The sequence below is a fragment of the Corvus cornix genome, chromosome 7 (genome assembly GCF_000738735.6).
Source record: "Corvus cornix cornix isolate S_Up_H32 chromosome 7, ASM73873v5, whole genome shotgun sequence".
Taxonomy (NCBI): Eukaryota; Metazoa; Chordata; class Aves; order Passeriformes; family Corvidae; genus Corvus; species Corvus cornix.
The window spans coordinates 4,129,969-4,154,670 of record NC_046337.1 but is presented as its reverse complement, the minus strand read 5'-3'; the positions used below and the strand labels follow the sequence as shown (position 1 = coordinate 4,154,670).

Below are 24,702 nucleotides of genomic sequence, written 5' to 3'. Positions count from 1 at the left end.
AGCCCCAGATTTCACAGAAGGAGCAGAGGGACAAATAAGAACAATACCATTTCTTGATCCTGTCCCTTTTTTCAGCCTCAAGAGTTCCATAGAAATATTAAAACTGCAAATAATACTGTTTGGAGCTGCAATCACTCTCTCTCTAGCTGTCTCCTGTATCTGCAATAGAACAGCCCCAAGGTGACCTCTGCCAGCAGCATGGAGCCTGCAGATGCAATGCTATCTGAGGGAAGAAAAGAAAGCAAAGGAGAGGAGTTTAAGGGAAAAAAGCTTATTTTTTCCTATGAAGGACTAGTCCCTCATTTATTTCTTTCCACAAACTTGATGATGTTCCTGGTGTCTGAAGGAGGAGGGAGCTTATTCATGGCATCTCGTTTTTGTTGTGGCTCATCCCCTGGAATGATCATTCAAAGCCACTGGCATTATTTGCCAAATCCTTCTGTTCAAAACTTGGGGATTTCAGCAACACATGGAAATGTCCTTGAACACTTCAATGAGAATGGTGCTTGGCTTTTCCTGTGCTGGCAGAAGCTGAGGCCTGCTCAGAAGGAATTTATTAATGAATATAATTATAGATTTCCATGTTTTTGGGCTATATTTGCCTGTATTGTGTTGAACCCATGGTTATGACTTTCCTATGCTGATAAAGCACTCGCCCTGTGAATTTAAACTGTTGAGGATGTGGTGGGAGTGTGTCAGGTGTCCCCCAAGGCAGGGACAGGAGAAATTCAGAATTCAGCTTTCCTTTTCTTGTGGCTCTCCTTACCTTTTTTTTTTACCCCAAATCATGTTTTCCTTCCTCATTACCGATTTCAAGGGTGGCTGCTGCCCTCCCTGCCTGCTTACACTTGTTTCCATCCCTCCCTGTCCGCAACCTCTCTCCACATTTGGTGAATCCGTGGCTGAGTGATGGCCAGGACAAGGTGCATGAGCCCATCTCTCACCTGAGGAAGACTCTCAGAAGTTGATTTGTCTCAAGGGTGAATTTCTGCTCTTCAACAATGGACATCAAGCAAACCAGAAGGAAACAGGAATTGATTTTCTCCATATCTTTGTGCCACCCTGTCCTGCCTAAAACCTTTCACCAGAGGTTGATAAGTGCTGGAGAACTTGTTACTAAATACTTGCTAACAACAATTAGTTGTTACTAATTAGCTCTGCCTGTGATTAGCTGTAGTCCGAATGCATCTGTTATTATCCTCCTTGGAGCACTGTGGGGATGGCTTCTTGTGAAGCTGCTACATTAATAATGGTCTGTTATATCCAATAGGTCAGTCTTGCTTATTTCATTTTTTAATTAGGGATGAGACGTATCTTTAAATTACAGTAACTACTTAAAATAGATGATTATCTTAATATATTTTCTCACTTATGTTACATATGAACTTCTGACAAAAATAAGTCTTCAAGCCTTGCTTTACGCATAGTCTTTGTGACCTGACTTGTCTGAGGTATTCAAGATAGTAAATCCACTGGTGGTTTTCTGGGAAATGGAGATACTTCACTGTTTTTTTGTTTTCTGCGTCTGACCTGAAAAAATAAATATTTGCCTGCCAGTGCAGTGTAGAGAGTCAGACAAGAAATCTTTTTATTTCACTCTGATGACACCTCAAATGTTCGTTTCCTTTCCAGTCTTTGGAGAGACATTGACTGAACTCATGCTTTTGCTTTCCCACCACTGTTTTATGTGTCTCTGAAATTTTAAAGGAAAACTCCTTTAAATGGAAAACCATTTTTTAAACTTTTTATCTTTTTATTATTCAGGGGCCAAAAGACAAGAAATAGCCTTAATGAATGGGCTGACTGTTAACTTGCACCTTCAGATGGTATGTCCTTATGATGTATGTTTGATGTTGTGTTGACAGGTATTTTTCTCCTTTCTTTGTGTGTGCAAGCAAAGTGCTTTCTGAGGACCTCACAGAGACAGCACTGGGTGACAGATTAACTGTTTAAGCCTCGGGAGTTGTATCTTGAATAATGTATGTGCAAGACCTGGCCTGACTCAGTACTAAGCAGGAAAGCTGGACAGAGAAATATTTTCAAGGACTCTGTAGGGACAGCTGTTTGAGCTGTTCTCACATGCGTTGTATGTCAGTTACCAGAGAAAAACCTTATTATTTAAGAAACATTTGCAGGTAACTTCTCAAATTTCAATTCCACTCCAAATTTCAAGGAAACAGGAGCTCAGCTGTGAGCAAGACAAAGCTGTAATATCAATCGAGCTTAAAATGTAGTTGCATACAAGAGATGAAACTTAGAATTATGCTATTTTATACGTGCCTAAAATGTGCTAAAGCATTTTGATTTGCATGACATAGCAGCCATAAATGTGTCTTATTTATGCTCAGGTGTCCCTGAGGCTACATAAAGCCTGTCTCTGGTTCTCCAGTATTTCCAAAGATTTGGTTCAACCGAGTGTAGATGTGAAGCTTCACTTTGTGTGGTTCACACAGAAAGGTTTATTGTGTCTCTTACCTTTGTTAAATTAATGAACCTGGAGCAGGGCAGGATGGGGCTCAGTACAAACCAATGCACAGGACTACTCTGCCCTGAATTAGGTGTGAAATTCTTGAGTACACAGACCGAGCAGAAGGTTGTGTAACCCAAGCTAGCTTGAGCAGGAGAACTGTAAGTCTTAATTGTAAGCAGGTTTGTAAGTCTTCCTGGTCCTCCTGGCACGGTGGCCAGCCCAGCATGCCAGAAACTGAGAAGAAAAGACCACCCACCTGAAGATGCTGAGATCAGGTCTTTGGTCAGCCTTGTTTCCGAGTGAGGGATGATTCCATAACTGAAGTTTTAGGGCAGGAATGTAAATCCAATTCTTTTTCACTGCCTGCTGCTCTTCAGCAGCTGCTTTTGCTTGCTGGATGGAGCTGGGTGAAATCCCAGCTTCCCTGGCTGCAGTCAAAGCTTTGCCATTGATTCCCTTAAGTGCAAGTTTTCACTGCTGGGTTTTGGTGGCCTTTGTTATGGATATATGAAATACAGTATTATAACGCTCTCCTACTTTGGTAAATGTTATATGGACAAAGAAATATTTGTAATTTCTGGGGGATTCTCTGTAGCTGGCATAAAAGTAAAGCAGTCTTTATTAAGTAATATGCTGGGAGCATCTTTCTCATCTCTGCTTAGATAAATTTCAATATTTCTTTCCTTTTTTTTTCCTTAACAGCTATCTTTCTTTAAGCCTACTCCAAGACGCTATAAAATTCTTCTAGAAGCAAGAGCCTTTCCCTCTGACCATGTAAGAAATTAATATTTCACCATATTTGTATTATTAATCATATTTTTCCAAAGAATATCAGTAGTATGATTTGAATATTTATTAGCTCATCTTGTCCAAGTAACATTATAATAAAAAAATCTGTTAGAAGCTTTTGAGCTCAGCATATTTTACAGAATGTAGCTTTATTCCTTTTGTTCAAATAAGAAGTGTTGCAAGAGGAAAAGATTGAATGGATGCATTGATTTATTAGTCTTTTTAAAGACATTGAGCAAACTACTGGCCTAAATCAACTAAAATTGTAAATGTTTTATTAATTCTTGTTGCTGTTTTACTTTATGAAACCGAATCAATACCAACTCACAACATTAACACTTATATATCCCCAGACAGAGATGGAAATGTTTGTTCTTAGCACTTTAGATTACTAGTTCAAACATAATTTGTCTGCTATAAAATAGGAGACAATAGCCCGTGCATGAGAGCTTCGAGCAAATTAATCTTTGGGTCTGTGGCCCACTGCTACTTTATCAGCAGCACCGTAAACCCCCGGAAACTGATAACAAATTTGATCTCTAAGGTGTGATAAAAGCAACTCGGGCCACTAACAGGTTTATTTGTAATGAAGATGCTGGCACAGATGTATACACCTCAAATTGGTTTTATTCTAAGTAATGTTCACATTAATCCCACATTTGTTCCATGTGTACTTGTACACTTACACTCCATCCTCTTAAATTTCCATGGCACTTCAGTAATAATCTCTGCAACTGCCATCGCTTCAGTTCCTGTTGTGAAATTTTAAACTCTTTTATACTGTTATTTGATGATTGTTATTTGATCTCCAGGACCATTGTTTATCAATAAAATCAGCAGATAGGATTTTTGAAATAGCTTGAGAGCTTAAAGCTCTAAATTCCTCCCAGCTGTGCAGCAAATAGAAGAGGTGAGGATGTCACAGGGGAGGATGTCTGTGCTGGCCAAACCTTGTTTGTATTGGCAGCAGGGCATGTGGGTACCCAGGGCTCCTAGAGAAGGAAAGCTCTTCTCCTTGGCTGTTATCCCTGCATTTTTGGCTTTCTGGCCTCTGGTGAAGTGCATCCATCACATCACAGGACCATGGAATGGTTTAGGTTGGGAAGGACTTCAAGGTCATCCTGTTCCAAGCCCCCTGCCATGCCACCCACTGGATCAGGTTGCTCAGGGCCCCATCTCCACCCTCATTCTGCTCCATGGATTTATCCTGTGGGGTTTAGGCTTTGACTTTTTCCTTGCAGTCTGAGATGGATTAAATTCAGATCTTTTTTAATCCAAAGGAAATCTGTAAATTTCTCAGTGGAGTTGGATAATGCTTTCAAGCATTACTTCTAGTGAAAGGCAAGGCATCTGAGCATCTTTTTGAAGTTCTGATGTGTTTGTCCTTTCTTTTTGTTTTTGTAGTCGTTTATCATGTATTTGTGTTAATGTTGTCTGCATGGAATTCTCTTCCAGCATGCTGTTGAGTCCCAGCTCCAACTGCATGGGCTGGATGTGGAGAAAAGCATGGTCCTGCTGCAGCCACAGCAGGTTGGTGAGGAATCTGTCACTTCTGTTTGCTGCCACCAAGGGCAGAAACATATTTCATGTGAAAGCAGGCATATATTCTGAAATATTGTAGCGTAGAAGTTGTTATCAGTGTTTATTAAAACTTAGATAAAGTTTATGAATCATAAACAGGTGTGTTTCAGCATATATTTTTGACATTAAACCCCATTTTATAATTGCTGATTCAATAGCTAGTTTTCCTGGAAGGACAACAACAACAACAAAGCTATTTTCTCGTTTTTTCCCATTTCCAAAAAAACTGGAAGACTCTTGAGTCACCTACAAAATACAGTAACTCAGTGAGAATGCCCAATGTCCTTTGAATGTCCTGAGGTAAGAGATTGCCATGACACGAGCACCACTGTGTCTGCATCAGCACAGGCTGAGGGAAAGGTCTGCTCTCAGTAATATGCAATTCAGATTAATTTGAAAGGCTGCCTCGCTTCACTTCTGCAGCATTAAGAACTTTGTCACCTAACTATAAACCGAGGGTGACCTTTTGCTTCTGAAATCTGAGTCATCTTGTGAGTAAAGAGCCCACTCCTGAACGCTTGATAGATTTGCAGAGATTGTTGAGATAATAACAGTCCCTTGCAATTCAACCATCTTGCCCAAGCTTTTTTCAGTAACAAGTCTAATTTAATTCTAGGTTTTCACTGCCTAATTGATCCCTAGGTGGTGGTATGTTTTACAAGATCCCTTGCTAGGAAGACAGGAGGAGGATGGGGCAGTAATTTTCCTATAAAGAATCAAAAATGAGGTTGATTTTTTTTTTTTTCTTTGTGGTTGAAATTCTTCTATATTTAATGACCACAGATTTGGGGATTTTTGTACTTTTGATGATGTGAGACATATTGTTTTTGAAATATAAATATGGCAGGTTTATAATAGCTTCCTGTGGGATACCAAGTTTGACAGAAAAGTACAGAGTGAAACTGATAGACAACTTTCAAGTCTTGTGGGTGTCACAAATTTCAGATGCCACTTAAAAATCATTAGATGTTCTGTCTGCACCAGGAATTTTTGACTGTAGATTAAAACTGTCAGAAATATTAAAGAGTATGAAGTGTGTTAGAGTATGAAGCGAATACACTTTTTATAACTGGCACCTCCAAGATTCTCTTGCTAATGATTTTTTTTTTTTTAGGTTTCTACTCATAGGCTACTTCATACACCTTTGTATATCATTACCATGCTAAGGATTTGCTTTTGATCTCCTTATGCAAGCAGCCTGGCTCATGGGAAAATATAGATTATGAAACAAGGAATGACAGTTTCATTACTGCCAGAGTTGATGTAAAATACCTGCTTTAACTTTGTTTTAGGGGGAGGAGACCTTGAGGACTGAAGATATCCTGGCTGTAATTGAGAAGGAAGGGGACTCTATTGCTGTCATTCTGTTCAGTGGGGTGCAGTACTACACAGGACAGTTGTTTGACATCCCTAGAATAACAAAGGCTGGCCAAAAAAAGGTAAGAGTTCACCAGGTGTGTCCTTTTCATACAATTTTAGATCAGTTTTCTGTGTGAAATATTTTTAATGTCAGTGTTTTTTGTTTTTTTTTTTTTTTTTAAGAACAAAACACTGAAATTTGTGGGGCTCTGGTAAAATATAAAAGCACTCTGTGCCCAGACCCTTTGGGGACTGTGTGCTGCATGAAGAAATACCCCTGTGGGAACAATATTTCAGGCAGAAAAGTCCTAAATTATTTGGAAAAGGTAATTCATGGCTATTAACTTTGACATGGCTTGTCTTGAAGGATAGAATACCAAGAGCCTCAGTGCAGAAGGAGGAGGTGGCAATCACAGCTCTAATCTCTCTTTGAAAGTTAGTTTGTGTAAGATTTCTGAGCTTTTTTGACAGACTTTTATGATTTCACTCCTTTCCCGCAGCCATACCATGGCAGTTTTTGCCCCCATGAGCAGGGGGGTGAGCTCCCTGTGGAGCCAGCACCACTCAGACTCCACTGATGAGTTTTCCAGAGACAGGCACAATGTGGAGCACATCAACATCACAAGATGAGTGTATTTTAGTGATGACTCAGCCTTCAGAGCTTGCAGGCAGTGTGTTCTGTGGACATAGCTGTAAAACTCTTTAACCATCTCAATTGCCTTAGGAATCCAGGAGAAAATAGTTTTTAATTAAATTGTCTTATCAACAGGAGGTCACCAGACTTTCCATAGTGGCAGCCTTTTACTGGATGCACCTTATCTCACACAAGATTAAACCACTGAAGGGTAAACTTATTTAGTATCACAGGATTTTTGACAAACCAGCTAACTCTTTATATTTAATGGTTTAACTCCCTGGAGAGGTTCCTACCTCACAACACACTATACATCTTCTGTAGCTGTAGGTTTGGCAGTGGAATTTTTTCTGGACATCTGGGCGTAAGTTATGCTGGTGGCAAGCAATGGTAAAGTCCCCCCTGGGAGAGCAGAGCAGGTGTGAGAGCTAGTGCAGGGCCCATGGGATATAAAAAGGGAATGTTCTCACAGAGCAGCACCTGGTGTTAAAAACAGTACAAAACAAAACCAACTTCTGACACACATGAAGAAAAGCAGGGTGAAAAGAAAGGTGGGGAGTCAGCTGCAAGGGAAGTGGGTTTGTGTAGGAGCTCCAAAAGCAACACTGTCATGGTGCTTTCCTGGAGTGTCTGCCAGTACTTTGCTGACCACAAAAAAATCACAATTACACCATGCTGGAATGTTAGAAAGGGAAGACAGGTTATTAACAGGATGATGCCACCCACTGCTCTACTCTCGCTCTCTCCTGGTGGCAGCAGAGCTTTCGTTCAGCTGCCAACACCTACATGTCTTCAGTGCTGCTTCCCAGAAATCTGCTCCTTGATGTGTCTGAAAGGTGTCTGAGAAAGAGAGAGAGAAATCTTTCTGCCTTTCCAGAAAGATGAACAACCTGGGAAAAGCCTATCACTTTACCACCTCTCTAAAGATGCTCTCTGGACTGTGGGCTGCACACTTGGATATGTGGAAGAGATGCAGTTTCACTGACAGCTCTAAACTGCCCCAAAGTGGTGTTCTGGGAGAGAGTAGACACTCACAGCTTATTACATGGAGTGAAAATGGATTTGATGTTTATAAAATCTGAGGAGATAACCAGGACTTGGTGGAGAAAGATTAAAATTTCTGTAAGGGAGTGAAATAATAATAATAATAATAATAATAATATTAACTCAGGGGTATGGGCTTCCACAGGGATACACACAGAAACACCACACACTTTACACAGACACTATATCATGTTCCTGAAGAGCAGAGCAATTTGTGACAGCAATTCAGCATTCCAGTAGGAACAGGTAGATGTCAAAGGCCTGTTTCCACCTGAATGCCTGTTAGAAATGACATAATGTAGACATGAATCTCTTCTTCCACAGATTTTTCAAGGGGGAGAAAAAAAAACCCCACCAAATTGAATTGCTAGTGTCTTTGTGGTTTGAGTGTGCAGGATTGAGATCCAGGTAGATTCGTGAACTAAAATATCATTAGTAAACTGAAAAAGCAAAATTAATTCAACCTGAAGAACTGTTTGAGTACCCTTAAGGCTTGAAAAGCATGAGCCAGCCGTGTTTTTATTTCTCTCCTGTCAGATACACTCAGCTCAGTGTCCTTACAGATTCTGCCCCCGGGTTAAGTGATGTTTATATGTTTATACAAATCCTCTTTGTAACAAACTGTTACACCACACTTCAGCATCTGCGTATGACAAATATTTACTTGAACAGCCACAAAATCATTGATTCATGAAGAGCTTCTGTTTTAATATTGGTAAGAGGCATTTCTGCTCCCTGCTGCTTCTCTTGGACTCAGAGCTTCTGGTTATCAAAATGCCCAAAATGTGGGGTCTTCAAAAGCAATTGGATCCTCTTCTCTTTTCCCAGGCCAGAGCTGGGGTTAGGAACTGCTGTTGGATTAGAGGAGAACCAAAGCAACTGCTGAAGCAGTCATTAGCATCTATACATCTGTAGGTTTAATTGGACTTACAGACCATATCTCCTTCAAGAACTTCTGGACCTCATGAAACCAGCATTGTTTTATAGACAACATATTGTCACAGATAGGCTGAAAGTCCTTTTAAAAACAGGTAAGACTGAAAAGTCATGTTTGTAGCAAAAATACAAGGTTCTCCTTCCCAGGGATGAAGGGTAGTGAAATGACCCTGTGCTCCTGAACAGAAAATAGGGTGGGAGAGCTGACAAGCAAATGAGTCAGAAGGGGAAAATACAAGGTGAAAATGTCATTTGAGAAGAGAGGGAAAAAAATCACCTGTCAGCCAGTATGTCAGAGAGAAGTCCTACACAGATGGTCTTAATAATTCTTTTAATGTACAATTGAAATAAAATCCCGTGATGTTGTGCCCTATCAGGGCTTGGCTAGAGATTCGAGCTGTGAGCTCTGGAGGCCTGGAAAATGTCCTAGGATTCTTGAGGTCAATCATTTATGAATTAAGTTACTGATTTCCTTTTACATTTTTTAAGCCAATTTCCTAAGTTCTCTGCGTACATTAAGATTCCTCCCAGAGTGAAAGCTCTGCACATAGACAGCTTCATTAAGTCATTAAATATTAAATGAACTAAATTAAGCTTGAAAAATTACCTCAGGCTATTTTTCCATCTAAGGTCTCTCAGATAAATCAAAATTACTACATATTGTGCAAGAGACTCATCAGCAGGCTGAGGAGGATGTAACAGTTTTCCTTGTTTCATACTTTCAAGCTTGCTCTAGAGGATGGAGGAGGCTGAGTTGTTTTTTCTACAAGTGAAGAAATGGCTGACTTTTAGGAGACTCTACCTTTCAAACACAATTTTCATTTCATAAGTTAAATTGTACTTTCCACTGACTCTGTACCGTTATGTAAAATATTTTAATCTCTTGAGTCCCAGTAGGAAGAGCTTTAAGATCCTTCATCTTCATTTCTTTTCCTGTCTCTCTTTCTAAATGTCCCAGCTTTGCTGGCGTGAAGCTGTCATTTCTCTCCCTCTCTCCAAATGTCATTGTCCATGCTGAGTTGTTACCTGCTGGTTATCAGCAGCTACCCAGACACTTTGCAGAAATGACTTTTAGATGTTGGAATAAAATGGAAGAGGCAGGGGAGAGCACATGTCCTCTCCTTTGCCCAGAGCAGATGGAGAGCTCTGTTTTCCCCCCAGTCTGGGGAAGTGCCGTTCCCACGCAGTCCTGGTTCTGCGTGGCTTGTGCAGGGAGAGCTGCTTCAGTTTGTTTTACTTTTTCCATGCAATCTGTGTGGCTAAACATTTGCTGTTTGTGTGACTCAAGTGCCAGACACCTCCCTGTGAAAGCAAACCAGCACAACCCATCTTGCAGATGATGACTCGAACAAACTGGAGCGAGTGGGCGTTTCTGAGACGATGCAGGAACCCTGCCAGCACCGAACCCGAATTTCCAGGCTGTGCCTCAATACTCAGTTAATCAATGCCCAGTAGGATTTGCCAACCAATTTCAAAGTGGTAGGGAGCAGCTAAAGAAGTTCAGGAGGAGGACCCATGGGTGTTACGTCAATGACCTTCCTTTTTGTGGGCTCTGAGCTTGAACTGCAGGTTGGAGCTGATCTATTGCAGCCACTGTCAGTGCCCAAGAAGGTTTGTCCACGTCAAGGTCACACATGTAAATGTGGTTATGGAGCCTCACTACTGTGAGGACATCCAACCTGCCACTGTCCCAGGGTGTCTCCTCCTACCTCCCATCTACTGTATTTTCATAATCTGACATTGTGTGGTTGAACATATCTTTTTATAGATGTACTGACAGGGAAAAGACAACTGTTTTAGGCACACGATTTAGAGAATTAAATTTCTTAAATGCTTTTTCTTTATGAGCAACTTCCATTTTTTTTTTAAATTTGTTTCAATTCTGTTAATATACGGCCAGACACACACATTCTGCAAGACTCTCACTGTATTATTCCTGGTTTCCACTGAAACCAGTGAATCTGTTATAGAATTGCTTCCACAAGTTTGTGTGGGATGTATGTACCTGTTAAGGTTTAAATCCAGTCAACAGAAGTTTTGAAGTAAATGCTTTAAAACCCAACAAGAACCTCCTCATTCACTGGCAATTTGCTTTAGTGTGCTATAGCTTATTTCTCTGATCCAAAGCCATTTTACCCCTGAATGAGGGCATTCCCATTGGAATTCAGTGTGCCCCAGCCTCTTTGCATTACCTTCACCATTTCATTTGATTTGTCTTAACTCAGTTCTGTGTGTCCCTGTGAAATCAAGCCACCACAGCTATTTATTGGGACTCTGATTCCAACGTTTAGATCATGCAAATGCTGTGGCAGTGAGTTTTCTTCCCATCGTTTTGGAGCAAATTCTCAAGCTGATAACTTCACAAATGTCTCCATTAGAATTAACGTGTCACATCTTCTTGAAATGCTGCATTGTTCAAATTGTTATCTAGTTTATACTGAAGATTAAATATACCAAAGTACTGCTTAAATAATTTAGCTAAGACTCCCTCCATGCAAGAAACAGCAGGAGATTCTTAAAAAAAAACCCCTTTGTTTTATTATTGGATGTTGATTTTTCTGAAGCCTGTGCTCTCACTCTTATTCCTACCCTGCTGCTTTGCAAGCAAGCTGTTTGTGTTTTAAAAGCAAAATGCAAAATAGCATTTTAATTTGTAGTCCACGCACAAAACACAGTTTTATTTCTCTGCTCTTAAATAAATAGCAAAGCTTGGAAGAATTTTTTAGTTTAAAAATGCTGCCATCCAGTGGTTATTTCATGTGTAAAACTGTTACTTTTAGATCTAGAAATCTCTTGTCCTTCGATGTTCAGTTCCACCCCCCCCCCCCCTTTTCCCAGTGTCCCGTGCAAACTGTGGTTATGGCAAATACAAGATTTTTCACAGAGAAATGACAGAATCCTTCTTTTGAAGGACAAGAATAAAAGTCCTTAAATATCAAGGCATTGCATAAATTGCTATCTCATCCATTTGGATTCTCACAGAGCAAGGTCCTCCTCGTTTAAATACCAGGGGCATCTTGAGCATAAATACATATTGGAATGTAATTGTTCATGGGTAACTGGCATCATTATGTCCCTTACTGCTTTTTGTCTGCCTGGGGTTTGTTGTGCCAGACAAGTGTTTGTATTTATACACTTGTTCTCAATACTTGTTTCAAGTGATTCCACTTCACTGCACAATCAAATCCTCAGCAATCTACACCCTGTCCAAGCACCCTTGAAGGAAAGCACAGAACAATTGATGATTTCTCTATGTATCTACAGCATAGAAAACTTGTTTCTAGTAATAACTCAGAACATATGGGGCTTGATAGATTCATCATGGAAGGGTTTGGGTTGGAAGGGACCTTAAGGATCAGCTTGTTTCAACTGCCCCGCCATGGGCAGAGACACCTTCCACTATCCCAGGTTGCTCCAAGCCCTACCCAACATGGCCTTGGACACTTCCAGGGATGAGGCACCCACACTTTCTCTGAGTAACCTGTTCCAGTGTCTCACTACCCTGGCAGAAAAGAATTTCTTCCCAACATCTAACCTAAATCTCTCCTTTTTCAGTTTAAATTCATTCCCACTTACCGATCTCTGCCTCTGTAAAGAGTCACTAGATGGCCTGCCTATAGAGAGAGGGAGTTCAGCTCTGAAGGTTTTCTTTTCAAAATTTCACAGTGATGATAATCTTAATAAGTGACCTAATAATCATCTCTTTCCTGCAGGGATGCTTTGTCGGATTCGACCTGGCTCACGCTGTTGGGAATGTAGAGCTTCACTTGCATGACTGGGGAGTAGATTTTGCCTGCTGGTGCTCCTACAAGGTAAAACAGATTCATTGTTGGAGACTGTTTTCCCTAATGTCTCTTATCTCACGGGTCAGCAAACAGGTCAGGTGAATAAGAACTGCGCCTGAACCGTTGAGCAAGACTTGGCTGAATCTTTGAATTGGCCACAAGGAGGAGATGGACACTGACTTGAGTGCCTTTGTTGTGAGTGGTTCCAAAAAACAATAGTGGCAATGACCTACAAGGTCTTGTGCATGTGAGATGGATGCTGGTGGTGGTTAAACATCTGCCCTGTGGACAGGAGATCAGGAGCTCTTCTCTTATTTCTCACACCAAGAAGGTCTCGCAGATATAATAATTTATGAAGTGGTCCCTAAATAAGGGAATATTCTTGTCTAAACTTTAATAATTTCAGATCACAGAGCAAGGTACCTTTAGTTCCTTTGACTCCTAGTGAGATTAAGACTTGACAGACATAGTCAGATGAATTGTTTGATGACTTTGCTATATATATTATGGTATGGAACTGTTTCAGATGTACTTCAATTTTCTGGCCTGTTAGACTTCAAATACCGTACGTAAGCCAAGAGAGATACTTTTAAAACTAATCTGAAAAAATATATCTGCTTTTACCTCCATCAGCACTTTGTGACAAATGCTAAGATCTCCATCTAGAAACCACTAGAAGTGTTAAAATTGGTTTGTTTTATAGATCAGAGTGAGGGAAGGAAAGTGATACTTTACAGATAATACGTTGTTTTATTCTTTGCAGTATTTAAATTCTGGAGCAGGAGGCCTTGCTGGTGCCTACATTCATGAAAAGCATTCCAAGAGTATTAAACCAGCGTAAGTATTTTTCTAAGAATAAATTCCCAAATAAAAGGTGCTGCAAAGTTTAAACGGGAAAGAATCTTCCCTTTGAATTGAGACCTGAAAGTGAAATTGTGCAAATTCCTAGCCACGGAATATGGGCATATGCATCTATGCATATATTTATAGAAACAGAAGGAAATTCCTGTTTCAAGAGAAACTCACTGGGCTAATATTTGTTACTGATTTATTGCATCAATGAAAGGAGTAATAAACATTAAGACAATTTGGTTATCTGATTTTGTTACTTCAGATGGGTTGTTTTATGCTAACTTTAGTAAATTTTGAAATTGTTAACGCACATACTTACATTTAAAATGCATTTCCTCCTTTAAGCCTGCTATCAGTTCTTAAGTAAATAGAACCATAAAAGAGAGTGTTGATAATATTAAAAACAAGCACCCTAAATCATGTCTATGAGGCTGTTTAATGTAAAGAGAATATTTAACATCTTCCTTTAAAAATGGATTTAAAATAATCATTAAAGTCTTTGGTTGGGGAGCAAAATCAAAGACACTTTCAACTCTGTGCCTAATAGCTCTTTAGTAGTGGCATGTTTTCATTAAAATTATATCCACTGGTAAAGCTAGGAAGTATTACATGGAGACCTATTCTGAAAGACTGTATAATCCATGGAAAGCTGAGCTATCAGCTGAGGCTAGCTGCATTAACACAAACACCTGTTATTTAAGCCATTATATGGCTGTACTCTACCTATGTATATTAAGAACAGTGGAATTAATACTTTTAATGCACTGACAAATGTAAACATTTCTGGCTGTAATACTTGGAGAAATTGCTGGCACTTTCTTTTATTTTAGCTTGAAGAAGGCAAACTAAATCAGGTTTCAGAGACAAATAGTATTATAATAAGCAGCTTTGCTGCACTATGTGCTGGTTTCAGACTGTCTAGACTCTCAGGAGATAACAAAATAACGCTGATAAGTTCTTCTCAGTCACCCATAACAGAAAACTCATTAGGATGACATATGACCTGTTGTGAGCTGATTCGATCCTTATATGTGAACACTGGAAAAACGTTCCAGATATCTGGATATTTCTTCTGGACAGTTTTTTTCCTGCTCCTCTGTTAGCCAGGTGCAGGTGTTGTTCCCGTGGCCACACCTGGCTGTGTGGCTCTCACGGATGCTGGTTGTGGGGAGCTGGGAAGATGCTGAACAGTGGGAAAAATGTGAAAAATTATAGAATATCTATAGGTGGAATGAATAAAATATCAAGGACTTTCAGTCTTTTTACCTCCTTGATGACATTTTGGAACTTTTCTGAGGGTACTAGCTTGGTATTGTAGGTAAGAGTTTAAATTAGTTTTTCCTGAACCAGCTCCTTCATACATAGTCATTAATTTGTGTACTGAATCTGGATACTGAATATCTTAAATGCAATTACCTATATGGAATAGGCTTTTTCAGCCTGGGGACCAATTAAGGATATAATTCCAAACTTCCTGCATCGACCCTCTGCATTATTTAATCATAGTTATTTCATATTTCCCGAGATTTGATAATCACTCATCAAATTGTTTGTAGTTCCTATGCCCCAGTTCCATTACTTTTCTTTCTTTCCTGCATCAACCAGCCATTTCAGGTCTCCAAATAAGGCACTGAGACAAAGGAGAATTTGTCTATGTCAAAGTATTCAATTTTATAGCTGATTTAAATGCAGAGCAATTTGCTGTATGTTGTACAATCAAATAGAGTGGAATTTAACTGCTGGGGAAGTTGCCGGCTTTGCACTGTAGCTGCAGTCTCTGGCTGTCATCTGAATCAAGGATGACACCCAGTGGCCGCACAACTTCAGTCAAGAACAGAAACACCAACCACTTGTTTCTTTGCACCTCAGCCCACACATAAGCAGGGAATTAAATTCCAATCCAGCTGACACCCTTTTGTCGTTTGAACTGTCTGAAATAGTGTTTTAACTCACGGCCCGTATTAGGTGAGTCACTTTTTACCCAGCTGTATAAATTTCTCTAATTTGTCTCATCCTTCATATTTCCTGCAAGTTATCGACTAGGTAGTTATTTTTATATGGGAATAATCTACTGTGTCTTAATAGGAAAATGCATGTTCTGACTGTAATTCAGAGAGGCAGAACATTTGCCTTTTACTGTCTGAGGCTGCGGCAAAAAGACTTATTGCAAATAAAACAGCTTGGTCCAAAATTTCATTTTTAAACCCCACAAACCCAGCTACTGCACAGCACTAAAGGAATTTAGGTGCTTTGGTTTAACTTCCCTTAATTTTGTGAGTGTGCTTTGTCTTATGCCCAGTTTAAGAAATTGGGTTCCCCTGCAGCTGCTCCCCTCAACAACAAGACATTTATTTGCTGCTTTCTTTTAAAATGCAGCTTGAGGGAGAGTTGTTAAAGTATTTAAAGTGCCTAGTAGCTTTACCATCAGTACCTGAGGCTGTGCCAGAGCCGTTTTCTGCTTTGGGGCTGCCTCGCTGCAAACCTCCACAACCCAAACCTGGTTTGGTTAGACATACTATGGCATGTCCCAGCAGACAAAAAGGCAAGCCAGTCACACTCTTCCTCTTCATGGAAGTGCAAGCTTCCCACAAGAGTTATAAAGTTGGTAATTCAGTATCTTGGGAAAGGATTTATGCCTAAGGGCAGGGCTTGACCCTTAGATCAGAGGGAAGCTGAGGGTGATGCAGTCTCCTATGTCCCCTTCTCGTTTTGTGTCATTGCAAACACCACCCTGATGTCCTGCAAGCAGCTTGGCTTAGTGTGGGATGGTTCTCTAATTCACTGCGGGGGCCATGGGTCTAAAAGTGACACGTTGTAACCAGCCCAATTAACATCTCTACTCAAGCATGTGGGGTAGTCCTTTGCTGGTCCCCATCTCGCTCCTTAGGGCAGTAAACTGAATCAATCTGACATATATGGGTCCGATATATCCCCATTCTTCCATGATCTCACCTCCTTTGAAGTCTCTCTTAATACTCAAATAGCTTTTTTAATACCTGCTCTATATATCACAATGCAATATATTCCTGGCTAATTGTGTGAGAGTGATTTCTTTATGGGAATGTTTCAAATGAAAAAAAAGGACCTGGAGAGAGCAGAGCTATGAAATACTACTGAAACCACCGGGTCAATGCAGGCTGAGCCTGTGCCACCAGGTTTCCATGTAAGTGTTGCAGAGGGGAGGTTTCCAAGACACAGAGAGCACTGAAGTGACCTGCTAATACTGAAATTTTGCTTGTCTAGCTGTTTGGGCTCCAGAATAATTCCCGTTTTAATTTTTGTAATTTTTTTCTCCCTCCCTAATTCTCCATTTATGAAAAGGATAACTTGAATTACCAACCAATTTAGCTGTAATGAAATGTGAATGTTTGTGAGCACCTGGGGGAGAAGAGTCAGGTGTTCCCAGCAGGGAGTTTGCAGCTGTAGATGGTCAGTGGTCTCAGCTCTGCTGTCAGGGGTGAAAGGGACAGGAGAGGACAAAGCTGCAGAGCCCTGAAACAGTAAGCTAGGTAAAAGTAAGGCACAATGTAAACAGATGAAAGGGAAATAAATGTATATAAAGCAGTCAGGAAAATAATAGATAAACGCTGGCAGAGGATTAAATGAAAACTGTACAGTGTTTAAAATGAAAGGATTTATCAAGACTTTAGCCCACACTAGCAGCAGGTAGTGTTTAAAAGTGAAAAGTTTCTGTGATGTGAAGAAATGCTGCATGTGCAGGAAGCAGCTGATGTCCAAAGAATATATTGGCTTTTACTATAGCATAAAAAAAAAAAAAGCTTAAAAGAACAAGAAGCAAAAAGGTAACTATTTCATATTACCTTTGAGGAACAGAAGGCATCTTCAGCCAATTTCTTCATAGACAGAGGTGAGATATCAGCTCTTTTTCTTAGACCATTTACCCTTTCAGCATTTTGATGCCAATGAAAATGCCAGTGCACAAATAGCTTCCTGCTACTTCTTTCTAGAGACCTGCACAGCTTTTTCTTGGTATGTGAGCTTTAACCCTGGCATCAGATAAACAGAAATATCCTACTCCAACTCCTTATACTTCCGCCTTCCCATTTTTCCTGGGTGCTCTGGGTCCCCATCCTGCTCCAGGGCAAACCTTCTCTCTCCAGTAACTCTGTTCTGCAAGAGGTTACTCTACACCATCGAGGACTGGTAGCTCTTGCTGAGTTTTTCTTTACTAGTTTTCTTGATTTATGAGGAGATATGACATTTAGTCTTTTTTTGAATTAGAGTCACATAATCCCCAAAATAAAGAGCTGAATCTTCTGTAAAACTGCTGAAAATAGTGTAACTTTGGAGGACTGTGAGTTGAGAGCAAAGGACAGTCATAAAAGGATTTGGGAGGTTGTTTTATATCTGTTGTACTGCAAAGAGCTAATGCTGCTCTTCTTGAGAATGCTTCTAAGAATCATGGGGTTATAGAAAGGTTTGAGTTGGAAGGGACCTTAAAAATCATCTTGTTCCACCCCCTGCCATGGGCAGGGACACCTTCCACTATCCCAGGTTGTTCCAAGCCCTGTCCAACCTGGCCTTGGACACTTCCAGGGATGGGGCAGCCACAGCTGCTCTGGGCACCCTGTGCCAGGGCCTCCCCACGCTCACAGGGAAGAATTTCTTTACTCAAACTGAATCTTCTACTCAGACTTTACTCAGGTAGTAGGCTAAGATGGTCTGTTTCTCACTGACTCCTTGAATTTGTCACCTCTGAGTATCTCAGCACTGCTGAAAGCTTTATCAGAACAGAGCACCTTGTCCTGGTCAAGGAGAGGATCAGGAGAAGCAATGTAGAGACTTGTAGGGAAGCTGTGCTGAGTGCAGCCAGGTGGGAAAGTCAGTGGTGACAGATGGCAGTGAACATGCTGCTGTTTCCAGAAGAGCTTCTCACTGGTCCTACTGGACTCAGATTGTGGGCTAATGTAAATAAACTACTCGTGTGGTGAACACATGTCCCCCGAGTGCATGAAGTATCCTGTGCTAAGGTAGGAATGAACTGTTGCTTTGCCAAGGAGATGAGAGCAATTTAGCTCCTTGAGTTAATTTAGAAACCAAAAGTTAAAACCTCCCTTGGGAAGAGACTGTTTAGGAATAAAGCTATCGGCTAATTAGGCTTAATTGCATTGTCTTGGGACAAGTGATTTATTAGGCCAATCTAGACCCATGATGGGCCTGCAGGGGTGTGTTCTCGGATTCACCAACTGCATGGCAAATATCCAAGAGCATTTTTTAACTTTGGAGTGAGTCTCTGGGAGAAAAAATGAGAGAGGTTAATGTGCACTCACATCATCTATTCCCATTCTGATTTCTTCGGCTCCTTTTATGCAGCTCTCATGATTGTCTCCTTGTTCTCTGTCAAGCATTTTCTCTCTCTCTTCCTTCAAATCCTTCCTTGTAATTAAGCTGTACCTTCAAGCAATCTTGCCTCTTTTCTCATTATAAATAACCTTCTTGTTCCTTCCTCCCTCAAGGTCTTCCCTTTTGTTTTGTTATCTTTGCCCTGGTTGGATTTTATGGTGACTGTAAAGGTGCTGTGTGTGAACTCTGCACCACCTATGGGATAGCTGGGGTGAGTGTGGAAGAAATGTGCTGTTCTCATTCCCTGAGTGCACCCCCATGCATTTCTCCTCCTGGATCACACTGAAGGGACATCACTTTGCATGCTCTGCCGTGGTCCTGTCCCACTCCCAGCCTTGGGAATGAGAGGGAGATGGCTCTGTTCCTTGCAGATTTGCTTTCCTCCCACTTTCTCATCAGATGGCGTAAGATACAACTGCTTGAACACATGAAAGGAAGCAACAGGCTTAGCCTGATGGAAAGGTGAATGTAGCCTGAGGGCGACTCTTGCATCCTGTTAACTAGCAAGGAAGGGATCCTGGGGCTCTCCTTGGAGTCTGGATGGTTGCTGTGATTTTCCCCTGCACTTCAAAGGCCGTGTGTTATCGTCTGCCTGCTCTTTGTGCCTCAGTTCTCCACTTCCAGGCAGGTAGTTTTGAAAGCACTTTGCTGTGTCTTGATTTTTCCCAATAAGACAAAGCAGCAAGCTTCCTTCCTGCTGAATGAATTCCCAGAAATGCTGCACTCGTACTGGTGTCACACACCTCTAACAAAATGGAAAGAAAACCTTCTTTGCCTGCTTTTTTAATAAGTCACAAAAAGGGGCGTTATTTCTCCTCTTATTCTTGTCCATTCATCTGTGTGTTTCTGTAACCACCTCAGAGATCCTTTCTATCTTAGGGAGGAAAGAGTTTATTTTTAACAAAAAAACCTCAAGTAAATCTTCTGCTGTTTCTGCTAAGAGCTCGCTTACCTCTGTGCAGAAATGTACTGGAACTAATGCAATTTTGCATCTGGGATTTCCTAGTAGATGTTGACTCACTTTCAGTATTTGATCATTTTTCACTTTTTCTACTTCAGAAATTTCGTAACTTTCTATGAAGCTTTCCTCCTAAGATTCTCAGTTAAACCTGCAGACCTCTCAGTCTGCACATGCCCTTTAAAAATGAGATTTGCTCATGCTTTTTCATTGGTTCATTAGACCACAGTGGGGAATTGTTTCTAATTTCTCCTTATAGAGTGTGCTTTGAGGTCATGGTATGGCTTGAAATTGCTCTAAGCTGAAAACACCAGCAAGAGCCTTTATGCTTTTGTGCCATTTATAGTCACCAGTTTTCTCTCCATTTAAGTCCCCTGGAGTCTGTTCCTGTAATTGTCAGCTATGGGTTCAGATGGGGTTTTGTGCCCGGGATATTTCCCAGAGCTATTCGTGTCCCTGACCTGGCTGAACACCTCTCTGGCTTTAGCTGCAGCTCTGGGGTCACAAATACAGCTCATATTGTGATTCATGTCTCAGCCAGAACCTGGCTCAAACCGTAAGTATTTTCAAAGGTCATTGGAAGGTCATTGCTCAGGTTAAGGAAATAATTCAGTCTTGTTACTTTTTGCTAAGTTGGCATTCTGGGTTTGTGCATTGGGGGATAATGAAAGGCTTTTCTTTTTTTTTTTTGCTTGGTTTACCACTTGTGCCTATTTGTTTCCACCTGTTCGCAGGGTTTCTAGCCCTCATACCCCCTATTTCTCCTGGCTGAACCTTCTTTCCAGCACTCAACCAGGATAAGGTCTCACCAGGTCAGAAACCTTCATATTTGTCTTCTTCCTTCATCTTCCTTAATCAAATCTATTTTATCTTGCAAAGTCCAGCAAAGGACATACACATCTTGCTATCTTTTATTTCTTACTCCTTTCCACATCTCTGAATCAGGAGTTTCCTAGAGGCCTCCATGACATATATTGTCTATTCTTGCCCACTCGCTGGAAGCCATCCTTCCTCTCACTTTCCATTTGTGAAATACTTACTTTCACACCTCTTTGTCGCTGCTGGTAAATTTTTACTGTCACAGTGACTACTCCTCATTTTTCACCGGAGTAATTTTCAGTGCTCGCTGGCAGCTGCCTCTTGCTGCCTTCCATTGTGTGGAAACTGCAGGGCAGCTGCAGCCACAGAGAGCTCACTCAAGGGTCTGAGGAGTGGTTTCCAGAGAGAAGCTGGGAGGAACACAGAATCTTCCCTTTCCTTTTCCTGACCCTAGTTTCTCAGTCAGCATGACATCAATTCACTGATCTAATCACACCAGTGCAACTGTTTTGGGAAAATGTTAGGTTCTTTCTGTCCCAGGCCATGAAAAATGGCTGCTCAGTGTGAATAATTATTTATTATATTCTTTAGCTGTTTACAGATTATTGACCAAAAATTGAATTGTTTCCTAATGTAGTTTTTCAGCATCCTTCTGTTTCCACTGACAGTTTTCTGAGATGACTTTCTAGCAACCCTTTGTGAGCAAGTGCAGGGAGATTTTGTCAGTGTGTGTTGAAGGTCAGAGTTGCAGGTACAGTTATTTTCTGACAGAAGAATAAGTCCATATAAATGTCCTTATCTGATGGCTTCTCACCTGCTTCTGGTGTGAGAAGAGCCTGGGGCTCCTGGAACCAGCGTTGGACCTCATGTCAGACATGACATGCTTATATTGGGCCTCATGTCAGATCTGCTTTAGACCCCAAAAGACTGTTAGTTTATGGGCTACTGAAAATTTGGGCCCTATAAAGAAAGGTCCCTAAGTCACATTTTTCTTGTTTTCTATTGATGGATGAAATTTAGTCTTTTTGAGGAGACACTCTTCAAAACAACTCTGAGAGATGCCCATTTCTGTTCTCCCCTAATTATTTCATATCTTAGACTTCAGCTGAAAAGACCCCATCCAAGTTTTCCTCCTTGAGTATCATTTCATGAATGTTTTGTAACACACCTACTGGATTCTGTGGCAAATTTGCACATGAAACTATGAATTCAATTAGTTCTAGACACTGCCATTAAAAAAAATCTTGTATAATGTGGCTTGCTTCTTGTTTCAGGCAAAGAGCAGAGGTGATAACTTACATTTTAGCTAATTAGGATTCTGGTATGATAAAAGTCTTGCATTAATATTGTGATTACTCTATTCAAAAACAACAAAGACCCAAGGAAGTGCAACTTCCCAGATCTTAAAATTTTTATGTTATAGTTCAGTCAGATACATTTATTATTTAGAAATCTATCTAGATATCCTCCCCTGAAAGATTTATTCAAGGGATTGTAAAAACTGTATAGTTCAGTAAACGCATCATAGTAATCAAAACTATCCAAGTCTCCTTTAAGTCAGAATTCACATTTAAAAGTAGCTCTAGGAGGGATTGTTGCTTTCACTTGTTTAATTTAATCTATTTGAAACAGCCTTGAAAAAAAATTAATGAATTCTTAAAGAATGTAACATGCTTTTTTTTTATCAGCATAAAATATTTGAGAGCTATTCAGTACTTTATAAAAATCACTGAGAACTTTATTAATATCTCCATGAGTAAATTGGCTCCCTGCTTGATTTTTAATTTCTGATGTTAGGCAGAACATTCAATTTCCCCTTACTAAATGTGTGAACATACTGTTGGCTGTATTCCCCCTTTTCATATATCTGATATTTGGCCAGTGAAAGTGTTATATGAGCACTTTGTGGTAATAGTTGTTCGTAAGCTGATTTAACAGTTTTTAATTCAACTTCATTAGCCTCAGGGGGTTTGTTTTTTGTGAAATCTTCTCCTGGGATTTAATTTAGGCTCCCATTTTGTCTGCTGTTGGATCATACCTTTCTTTTGCCTGATCATGGCGAATGAAATTATCATCCCTTATCGCAAGTGCCTCAGAGGTTTGGTGGAGAGCTCTGCGTGGCTCCAAAGGGCCTTGATTGGATTGGCAGCATTGCAGCCATTCCTCTTCCTCATGCCCTGACCACAGCAACTTGTTTCCTGCTACAGAAGTGAACTCAATCTCCTTTTGTTTTGACCTGGAGGGGTAATATGTATGGACGTGTTGAAATTGGTGTATTCCCACTTGTGCCGAGCCTAAAAGACTAACAAGGTAAAAATCAATCCAGGAAGAGCGTGTGCACCCTCTGTCTTCAAGGACCCATGAGCTGTAAATCACCTTGTACTCCACTGACCAAACAGCCCAGGTTTTTCACCCAAGAGCTTCTCTAATTGTGGAAACAGTTTTGTTAAATCTCCCACCTCGAAGAATAGCAAAGCTCTGGGAGCTGAGAGCTGCCCAGCTACTTTTGGAAAAAGGGTGATTACTCAAATCTAGAAGTTTCTTAATTCCATCCATGCAGTTGCATAGTTAAGTGTCATTGTTTAAATTATGAGACTGTTTTTCAGGATTTGGGTCTTTGCTGTTAAAACTTGCTGCTAGGCAGAAAGTGAATTTAGCTATTTTTTAACCAAGACAAGCCTCAAAATAGAGGAGAAAAATTGTCTCCCTTTAGATGGTACTGAAAATGCAAGCCTCTTAACAGAAGAAAAATGTCATGCTATTAGCCTCTAATACAATCACATTACTTTGGTCCTTTGACAAAGTAAAGCCTCATTGATATTAAATATGAAAAGTTACTACTTTCACAGTAGCAACTTTTCATAAGGAGTTTTGATTTTTTTCCACTGAGTTCTAAGAGACTGGTCCATTAATAATGTATGGCGCTGCTCACAAGTCACATATGCTTAATAATTAGGAAACATTTGTAATGAGTTGAAAAGGGTAAGGAAAGCAGCAGAGTGTGTGCAAGTCCTAAACTACAGAAGTCTGAGGCTAATAATTACCTGGGCTTCAAAAGCTTTTCAAATTCTAACAACAGATCCTACTTAAAATTAACAGGCGCTGCACAGAAGAGAATAATGAAACAAGTCCAAGCTTACCATTTGGGATAAAGGATATCTAAATAGATATAAGGGAGGAAAAAAAAAAAGCCTTTAAATATAACTTCTGGCAATCTTGGCAAGGTTTTCTGAAGGAGACTGGTTGAGTTAGGTTCGAAATACTGCTAAAGTCTAGCAGGGGTTATAACAGCTGCTATAACTCCCTTAATCCCCCATGCAAATCCTAGCCCTTGTAGGTATGTACTGTGGGGCTTCTCCAAAACTGACAGCTTCTCAGTATGTGAAGAATTTCACCTACACAAGGAGGTTAAAATCATTGAATTCTTGATTTCAGTGATGAAACCAGGAGCTACTTTTCCTTTATGCTTTGTTTTGATTAAACAGACCCCTCATCATCCCAAACATAATTTAAATGTTTTTTCTCCCTTCCAGTGAGCTGTCAGCAGGGGAGCCCTGGGTCAGAGCAGGACCCTGTTGGGGTGCTTAGTGTGGAGAGGGTGGAGTGGAATAACCTTGTCCAACCTCTTGGGCTTGTTTTTTTTTCAGCATAGCTGTAAAATACCATGTGGAATTAAGCAATAGAAATATTGATTTTTTTTTTAATTTACCTTTTTTTTTTACCTTATTGGAAATGCCACTTAAGTGATCTAGATCAAGAAAAATATAAGATTCTGAACTGAATAGAAACACAGCACTGGCAACAGCTTTTGAGGGCAAGGTGATAATTTGGGGAAAGGCTGACTGGAGGGGGAAGACACCAAGTTACATCAACTTTACTTCCACATATCCTTTCCTTATGTGCATATCAAAATCTCCTGTATAAGATGCTCCAAATAAATCTTCCTCTTCATCCTTACATGGTCCTCGTTGCTAAATATATGAGCACATTTTAACAGATATATTCTCACCCTTCACTGGAGAGTTAGGGCAGTCCTGAGCAGAATTTCTAGAGATGAGGGCTTGGGGCATGGAGAGACCAAATGACTCATGAATGATCAGACAAGTCTGTG

The 24,702-nt window shown here is 40.4% G+C and overlaps 1 protein-coding gene across 5 annotated transcripts in view; it reads left to right on the top strand.

The window, feature by feature from the left end:
• Window positions 1-24,702, top strand: part of KYNU (kynureninase) — a 58,380-nt gene that overhangs the window by 21,103 nt on the left and 12,575 nt on the right. For 4 of the 5 annotated variants that reach the window (XM_019290135.3, XM_019290131.3, XM_019290133.3 and 1 more), the window contains exons 5-10: window positions 1,765-1,826; window positions 3,173-3,244; window positions 4,715-4,789; window positions 6,133-6,279; window positions 12,527-12,625; window positions 13,362-13,435. In XM_019290135.3, coding sequence (XP_019145680.2) covers window positions 1,765-1,826; window positions 3,173-3,244; window positions 4,715-4,789; window positions 6,133-6,279; window positions 12,527-12,625; window positions 13,362-13,435 — 529 coding nt within the window. Of the gene's footprint in view, window positions 1-1,764; window positions 1,827-3,172; window positions 3,245-4,714; window positions 4,790-6,132; window positions 6,280-12,526; window positions 12,626-13,361; window positions 13,440-24,702 lie in introns of those variants that run through there. The other variant, XM_019290134.3, reaches the window with a different exon arrangement.